A 9,383-nucleotide genomic window follows, 5' to 3' on the forward strand; every position below is an offset into this window, starting at 1 on the left:
ATCATGAAAATTCGTGTTGAAAAAGTGCAAAACATGTCGCGAATGGTGCTACGGTAACTTGCATAATTTTTGCATAATTTTGCTTTTTTGTTGCATAATTTAGCCATCTAAATTTGAATAATTCTATGGGGACAGAGGTATGCCAATATGGCATTGAAGTAGGCAGTTTAATGAATGCAAATGCCCATATGGGAATCCCCACTGCAGTGCCTCATTAATTTTTTATCTCGGTCATGTTGGGTCGCGTTTTGGGTGAGTCCGAAACTACTTGCTGTTTTGTTTCGTTTTGTGAATACTCATGACTTCCGGCATATCATTTTAAAAAGGAAAACCTGAGCTTTAAAAATATAGTGTTTTCCATGTTGAGATTGATGCAGTAGAAGTGGAAGGATTTTGTTGCGAAAATGAGATAAATGTTAGATCAATGTAAAGTTTAATCCATTTGTCTTGCTTTCTCGAGACTTAACCAGTGTATGTAAATACTCCATTTTGCTACTGTTTAATTTTTAAAATATTTTAATTAATTCAAGCGCAAAGCCATTCTTGTTTTCGACAATAGGTAGGCTACCGCCGAACACAAGAAACCCATGTTTCCCTTCCCGGCCGGGCTTAGCTGACGGTGACGTCACATGCTTCCATGCTCTTTTGGGAGTCTTGGTGTTCCTTGAATTCGACCTTTTAAATTGATTTTTAAAGTAATTTATGAAATATTAGATGTTTGTACAATTTCCAAAATTCAAGTATGTGGAAGAAAGATGGCAGAGGAAAACTTAACGCGGTTCAGATGCTTCATTTCCTTTGCGTCAATAATGATGGTTCCCCATTTGTTTATGTTGGTTTCCAGGTTAAGCTAGCCGAGCGCTGTTGTCGCAATAATGACACAGCTCCATACCAAATAAGTCGACATTATCTCCCAACACAAACAAGTAAAAGCCTAAACTTAACCGTGTGTGTGTGTGTGTGTGTGTGTGTGTGTGTGTGTGTGTGTGTGTGTGTGTGTGTGTGTGTGTGTGTGTGTGTGTTCCACAACTTGACGTCGAGTGATCTGGCTAAAGGGAACAAAAAGAAATTATAGAGATTTAAAGTTAATTAAAAGTTCTGGATACTGATTGTTCTTTTTATATGCTCTTTTGAATTAAATTAGAGACAAATGTTCTTTTGTTTAGATATTGTAATAGAATTGGAAACATGCTAAAATTTGATATATAAAAAATGTAAATCTGTTGGATGCTTATTGAAATAATGATGTTTTTTGTCTATAGTGCGGTAAAAAATTTCAGGCGCAACCTGTGGTCAAATATTTCCTAAACTATCGAACATAAGACTCTCCAGCTTTTGCACCCCCATGACTTGTATCAATTTGTCTTAACAGATCAATATTTTTGTAAACCCATGTTAGGTGTATTCTAGAAAATTCCATAACAAATACTAATTAAAAATCCAGGTGGATAGTTTCTACAGATTTTAAAAGTTAACAGCTGTGGCAACATTGCTTTTACAAGCAAGTCCGTCGTTTTTTTCTAATCGCAACATTATGCTTATTAAACACAAGTGTGTTTTGAGAACCTATAGTGCCAAAATAAATTTCTTGTAACACGTTTTACCGTTAAAAGTGTCATTGGTGAGCTGTGACGTATATGCGTATGCAAAAAGTGTGTGAGAAGCGGGAAGTGCTCTGAACAATCCCAATTTTTGCGTGATGCAGATTTATAGTATCTATTATCTATTTGTGGTATCCGAATTTTGCTATTCAAAAGGCTTTTTAATAGCTGCATCGATTGACATGCGCTTTTCGCCAAAAGATTCTTTAAAATATTCTCCAGATCATGATGCAATTGTTTTTTTTCAGTTTTGAGACAGTTTTGCTGCAAAAAGCTAAATTTCTTTATTTCGCCGATCGCTTTTGTAGGCCGACGCTTCTGTCTCTGTAATTTTAGAAAATCAGGTGTGGAAGTGATATTTTGCGAGGTAGATCTAGACCTTCTAATTTTTTGCATCTCTCAAGATTTACTGCTCCATTCCAGTAGAGTGTAAATATAGTTAGGCCAATGACTTTCAGTTGATGTTAATGCACCGATCATTCCTTTCATCGAAAGGGGGCCCAGCTAGTCCGTCATTTTTTTCTAATCTCAACATTATGCTTATTAACCCTCATCCTGCGGGAGCCGGGTTTATGTAGCCCGATAAGCCTGTTTCGGCACCTCGCCTGCGTTCTGGTCCCGAGTCAGTGTAGCTCCTGGTTCAGCGCACGCGCATCCTCTTACGTGTCATTCGGGTCCCGAGTCGGATCCCCATTCACGCAGGTCAAGTGTGTGTGCGTCAGTCTGCTTGAGTTTGTGTGCGTTTGTGGCCTTCTTCTAGAACCACCTGCGTTGGTTCGTAATCGAGGCATACGTCTCATTCAAAACATGCCAAGTTGATAGCTCTAGATGTTCGTCCAATGAAATTATAGAAGAAATTGACCCACTTAGACATGAGGAGCTCGAAAGGATAGTCAGGAAACAAGACTTCCATTTTTCTATACAAAATATTTCAAATGAGCTTGATTTTGTATGAAATGATACTACCTGATAAAAAATGAGCTTGCTTAATAGTTTTGAATACCCTTGTGCAGGTACAAAGAACAATTTGAGTGTAAAACATTCGGAAATTGACCTAAATTATCCCTTTTCGAACCTCAGGTCATTCATAACAACAAGAGCGTCCAGAAAGGTTATTCAAATGGGCGTAACTACTCGTAATGTCTTATCAGCTTGTGAGAGGGGGTTATTCATGTGTTTGTAACACTTTATAAATAGAATGCTATGAAGGATAGAGCGTTATTTTCATCATCAGTTAACACACTCCCGTGGTATTCATGGCGAAAACACACGTTTCCCGGCGTGCGCGCTGTACACCAACAGTACACACTGAGTGACCTCGGCGGCCTGCCCGGCGAGTCCGATGTAATCGGTTGCTGATAAGATACGCATCTGGGCACAGACGCAGGATAAGAGTTAAACGCATGTGTGTTTTGAGAACCTGTAGTGCCAAAATAAATTTCTTGTAACACGTTTTACCGTTAAAAGTGTCATTGGTGAGCTGTGATGTATATGCGTATGCAAAAAGTGTGTGAGAAGCGGGAAGTGCTCTGAACAATCCCATTTTTCGCGTGGCGGAGATTTATAGTATTTTATATAAATGCATGAAAAATTGTTTTCAAATCTAGCCTCAATTATTGAGGAAAAATATGATTAAGTTAAGACAAACAGCTGTGCAAAGTATAGGTGACATTGATTCACCCCGTAAAGAGATATTTGAGGATAAGTTGCACTAAGAATTTTTTACTGCACTATAAAAATGTGTCCCAATTCTGGCACAAAAATCAGTGCAAAAAAATGGACAAAATCAAGGCAAAATTTCAATGACAAAAAAATGATCATTACTTTTTCAAGAACAACTAATGATATTTACACAATTAAAAAAGCATGATTATCTGTAAGGCAAGACCTTTTTTTACGCCTATTTTTTAAAATATCCAGGCAATTTGATATTTTCACCAACTGCCAAATTATATGGGATTATAATAAATTTAGTAAAGTTTCTATTATCAGTAAAAATCCATTTGCTTGAGTGTATTTGATCAAAATTGAAACCTAACATTATGCTATCAATATACTTCTCGTCTTACATACTGTCTGTGTAAACATATGCCTATAACTACGCCCAGAGTGTCAGCAGGGCTAAGAAACAGATTAAACATACTACATGAGTGCTCTGGGAGAAAACAAAAGAACTGACCTCAACATTTTCAACAAATGTTCCGAGTTCATCCCTGCTCCATTGTCCAGAAATATGAGGCTTGGAACATTACCAATGTCCTCTTTCTCAATTAGCAGCTCTGATGCACTTACATCTGGATCATATGCATTATCTGCAAAATGTTGATGAAATTCCAAGTCATTATTAGTTTTTTATGAAAACCATTAGCAAATTACATGTGAGTTGCTGTTGAACTCAACAGACCACTGGACTAATCATAGTTTAAAATGAATAAAACCAAAACTTCAAAAACAATGACCTGAAAGTAGTACTTACCTATGAGTGAACCTAAGACTGAGTTTATTACAGATGAACAATATTTCATGAGCAACAAAACTTATCCAAAATGAAACCAAGAGGGAATAACAGAAAATATTCTGCTTCAGGTAAGTGTAGGAAACGGAAGAATGAGTGAGAGACAAATAAAGGGTGGAAGGAACGTTAATCTACCAAGTGTCAAAAAGCAACATTTTCATGAAGGTTTACCGGACCAATTACAAATAATGGAGACGTAAGTTTTAGTCCATCCCGTAAACCAACCCCAAGCCTACCTTTCCTTCTTTGTTCCCACCAGTAACCACATCCATCCTTGTAACAATCTCTTTCACTTGTTCTCTTTCTCTGTCTTTCATTGACATGTTACTCGCTGCATGTTAGTATCCTTCTCATAATGTGCTGCAAGTTTGTTGTAAAATTTTAGCCGTCTGAGATAATGAAACCCATGGTGCCCACTGCTGACTGGACTGGAAAGTGGGTCGTTCAATTTGGGATGAAATCCCATTTGATGAATCTCACTCCTATGCTCAACAATGCTCTCATCCGGTTTCCAGTAGTTGGCAGAATGACCTTCCATTCTAAGGTAGACTTTTGTTTGTTATTCGCTGAGAATCAGAGCTGCATTTATCTTTCTGAACCATTGCTCTATCAGACAGGAGGCTAAATTTGCAATATAGAACAGGTCTGTAACTGTTTAAAATTCGGACAGAAATAGAGTATCAAGGCACAGGACACAATACTACAACGTTATTTGGATCTCTGTCAAGAGGCAAACTAAAATTCAGCATCTTACGCAAAGTGCAAAGCCCATGCTTAGCAAAAAAGCATGATGCCATAATTTTACCAGAGAGTCACCAGCCTTTCATTTACTCATGGAAAAGAGTTTATATTATGGAAAAAACAAGAAAAAGTATTCAACTTACCAATGAGTTCTGCAAAAGCACTGAATACCCATGTGTGACTGGTAGAGTTTGCATGTAAAAAGGCTGGACTGACCTGAAATAAAAAAACAAATTTTGATGGGAAAGAACATTTTTATTTTTTAACAGAATTTTACTGTCAGACAAAAATCTAAATAAACATGATTAGAAAAATCAGTGGCGTGGGCGGGAATCGAACCAGTGAGTGAGGGAAGCAAACATGATTAGTAGTCCAGCAGCATAACCACAATGCCAAACAGCTGGTGTTTCCAATGTGTTAAAAAAAGGGTTCTTATAAACCTACTTGAGTTAAGTGGGAGTGTATCACCTTTCAAAATTACCAAACGCAATTATTTTTTACCTCGAAGGATTTTGTTGAGGTTCTTTCGCAAAATTACGAAAGATGATACGATCGGCAAACAAAAAAATAAACACCCCAAAAAAAAGGAAAATTCTGAGTCGGGTTAAACTCATTCGGATAAAATGGAGGACTTTCGTTTTCTGAGTTGCCGCTGAGGACAAGCGCGGATTTCTCCGTACCGGTCTACCTTTATTTCGTGTTTTTCGTGCGCCCGTGTTGCGGTAAGGCATAAGAGAAACATCAAACAAATAACGAAATCATTTCGCACGTGTTTTGAGCAGAAGAAAAAAGAAAGACAAAAGAATCTAGAAGACACATTCCGTTGCAACCAATCGCAACCTCAGTGCTTCGTTATCCCATCTCCATGTGTAATAAGAGTGAAAACAGTACATAACAAATAGTGAGGTTTACCCAGGACTGGACGCCTGAGATAACTGAGAAGGTAGGTGATTTATATCTAATGCTACCCCTACCCTTACCCCTAAACACTAACCCTAAACCCTAACCCTAAACCCTATCCCTAACCCCAAAACCTTACTCTAACCCTAACCCTCACCCTAACCCCTCACCCTAACCCCTAAACCCCATCCCTAAACCCTAACCCTACTCCAACCCCTAACCCTACCCCTAACCCTACCCTAACTTCTACCTACCCTTACCCTACCCCTAGCCCTAACTCTTAAATGTCCCCTCTACCCCCTGTTTCAGTTTCATAGTGGTTGCTCGTTATTTATTGGAGGATTAATCGAGATGAAATTAGGCTAGAAACCGAAGAAAACCTGGCAAACCAGCGCTCCCGAAGAGCGGAAGTTGATAAAGTATGCGGGGTCAACAATGGCTACGCCCTGAGTAAATTCTACTAATCCCCGACTCAGATCTTCAAATCGTTGAACAGGTGAACAGGGCCTAAAACTGCCCAAACGACCGTAATTTTGTCATGTCCAGGTAGTAGGCCATAACAGTGGCTTTCGGTCTCCCATAAGAATTGTAGTGCTCAACAAGTACAATCTTGAATTAATAGTGGTCGCTCGTTACGGAAGTCCTCCCCCTGTGGGCATGTAGGCCTACTATTATTGTACGGATACCTGTCCTTAGCACTTCGTACAATTGTGCCTACAGCGTTGTATGGATAACTAGACAGAGTTGTTCGCACAATTGTACGGTACAATGTTGTATGGATAACTAGATTCTAGATCTAGACTAGACAGCAGAGTTGTTCGCACAATTGTACGGATAACCACTCCGAACTGCAAAACATCAAATTATGGTAAGGCCACCTCTATTCTCACCCGGGGTGAGAATAGTGCAGGCGAATCTTTTGGCTATTCTCACCCGGTGCGCGTTCACCGTTATAGTTATAGCCTAGATCTAGGCCAACAAATTTTGCGTTCACCCTAAACCACAGAATTCTACACTGTGCTGTATAACAGAAAAATTGTGGAATTCTGTGCCGTGAACAAACGTTCCATCACAACTGTAGCCTACTAAAAGCGTACAATTTTGCCTGTGGGCAGTGGAGAGAGAGAGAGAGAGAAAGAGAGAGAGAGAGAGGAGTAGCGCGAGAACTTCCGGTCAAAACAAAATGGCGACCCGCGTAATTCGACTTGATTCGAAAAGTTAAATAGCCGTAGCATCTTTGTAGACAACCAAATTAATTTACTTTTGTGTTTTAACATCAATTTGTAACTTTGTTTTGGTCAATTTGATCATCCACACCGATAGACAGTATACAGAAAGAGACAGAGAGGGCAGGAGTAGATCTTGCGAGAACTTCCGGGCAAAACAAAATGGCGACCCGCGTAGTTCGGCTTGATTCGAACAGTGAAATAGCCATAGAGCATCTTTGAAGACGATCAAATTAGCTTACTTTTGTGCTATAACATAATTTTTTCCTGGCTTTTATCAATTTGATCATCCATATCGATAGAAAGTATTCCGAAATTAAGAAAAACAGGTCTTGTTTCAAACCGGGTGAGAATAGCCTACGGTCGCAAGTCTCACCCGGGGTGAGAGGTCGATCGTATTTCTATTCTCACCCCGGATGAGAATAGCCACTTCCTTATGGTAAAATTCAGGGAGGCATGCCCCTGACCCCCCCATCTCTTGACTTTAACGAACGAAACTAAAAAATCGCCCAACAATCAGTATCGGTTTCAGTATCAAAACGAAAGTGGCTATTCTCACCCGCCCGGAAGTTCTCGCAAGATCAACTCCTCCCCTCTTCTCTCTCTCTCTGTCTCTTTCTAATACTGTCTATCGGTGTGGACGATCAAATTGACCAAAACAAAGTTACAAAAATGATGTTAAAACACAAAAATAAATTAATTTGGTTGTCTACAAAGATGCTACGGCTATTTAACTTTTCGAATCGAGCCGAACTACGCGGGTCGCCATTTTGTTTTGCCCGGAAATTCTCGCGCTACTCCTCTCTCTCTCCACTGCCCACAGACAAAATTGTACGCTTTTAGTAGGCTACAGTTGTAATGGAACGTTTGTTCACGGCACAGAATTCTACAATTTTTCTGTTATCACAGTGTAGAATTCTGTGGTTTAGGGTGAACGCAAAATTTGGTGAACGCGCACCGGGTGAGAATAGCCACAAGACTCGCCTGCACTATTCTCACATGCCGTTAAACTTAGAAATGACGCATCTTTCTGATTGGCTGCTTATTTTAGTAATGTGATGTCATCCCTTCCTGGGATACTCAAACATGGAACGACGTGTTTTCGGTAACATTTAGGATTTTCTAGATCTAGATCTAGATTCTAGATTAGATCTAGATCTAGATTCTAGATCTAGATCTATTAGGCCTACCTGGACATGATGGAAGACCGCACGAAAATTGCCGTAAAGACGCAGGAGGACTAGATAATATCTAGATCTAGATATCTAAATTTAGATCTACCACCCCCCCCCCCTCCTGTATTTTTAATCACTAATACATTTTTAAAAATAAACAACAACTTCAAAGTCAAAGCAACTCTACAAATTAGGCCTATAATTTATGAAACTGTTGGTCAGTCGGGAGGAGGAAAAGAGAAAAAAAAACTGTCCGGGACCGGAATCGAACCGCTCCAAAAGTCATTGCTCGACATCAAACGCAGACGCGCTATCAAATCAGCTATCAGAAATTCCGAGAAATTTGTGTAGATTAAGCATAATATTATACATAGATACTTCCATCTTTGGTGCCATGCGGTTGTCTATACTTAGATGTAGTCACGTGATCGGAGGGGTATCCTGGTCTGACGTCAAACAAGATGGGCGCCTTACCTAAAAATAGTTTGCATCATTTCTACTTTTAATCGCATGTGTACTATTCTCACTCCGGGTGAGAATAGAGGTGGCCATCAGAGTTTGCAAAGGCAATCTCCAGTCTTGGCCCCCAGGAGTAACTGAATATCGCTCAATTCCCGAGATGTACACTAGATATAGAATCTAGATTCTAGATCTAGAATCTAGATCTCTAGACCTACTTTTGTTTTAGATTTGTTGACGAATGAACGAGGCGTGCGAGTACCAAACCAAAACAAACTAACAAACCGTCTTCTCAACGACGCTATCGTCGTGCACTGCTGTAAAGTTATTACTATATAAACATTCCTTTCAATAGACTATAAATAAAAGAAACAATGATAAAATGGTATGAAATGACTGCACAGTCAATCATTGGGCAGTATAGTGCATTACTACATGATCAGTGTTTACCTTGCTCAGAGGGATTCCCCCTACGGTCGCCATTTTGAACTGAACAGTGAGAATAATAGATTGCTCCGGAAGTACAAAGGAACTCGGCCCCAAGCCCATAGAATTATACTCTTTCTCAGATAACCCACTGTCATGGCCTCAACGCTTTGTTGTATGTTTGTCCCTTAAATTGGTTGTATGCAAGAACCGGGGAAGAGACGCCACCCGCGAGGTCTGCGTGTGCTCAACCTGGTACGCTAAACGTCCTTGCCAGTGAGAGCAAGAATAAGCACCAGCATGCTGCACGGCCCTCGCAACGTGCATAGTTTATAAGCTT

The 9,383-nt window shown here is 39.7% G+C and overlaps 1 protein-coding gene across 2 annotated transcripts in view; it reads right to left on the reverse strand.

Moving 5' to 3' along the window:
* Positions 1-9,107, reverse strand: part of LOC101862830 (MORC family CW-type zinc finger protein 4) — a 35,707-nt gene extending 26,600 nt beyond the window's left edge. For both annotated transcript variants that reach the window (XM_013087687.2, XM_005107703.3), the window contains exons 1-3: positions 9,068-9,107; positions 5,001-5,073; positions 3,781-3,913 (exon numbers count right to left, since the gene is read on the reverse strand). In XM_013087687.2, the coding sequence (XP_012943141.1) occupies positions 3,781-3,913; positions 5,001-5,073; positions 9,068-9,100 (239 nt within the window). In that variant the 5' untranslated portion in view covers positions 9,101-9,107. The remainder of the gene's footprint in view (positions 1-3,780; positions 3,914-5,000; positions 5,074-9,067) is intronic.
* Positions 9,108-9,383: the final 276 nt, after the last annotated feature.

Source organism: Aplysia californica, unplaced genomic scaffold (assembly GCF_000002075.1).
Source record: "Aplysia californica isolate F4 #8 unplaced genomic scaffold, AplCal3.0 scaffold00623, whole genome shotgun sequence".
Lineage (NCBI taxonomy): Eukaryota > Metazoa > Mollusca > Gastropoda > Aplysiida > Aplysiidae > Aplysia > Aplysia californica.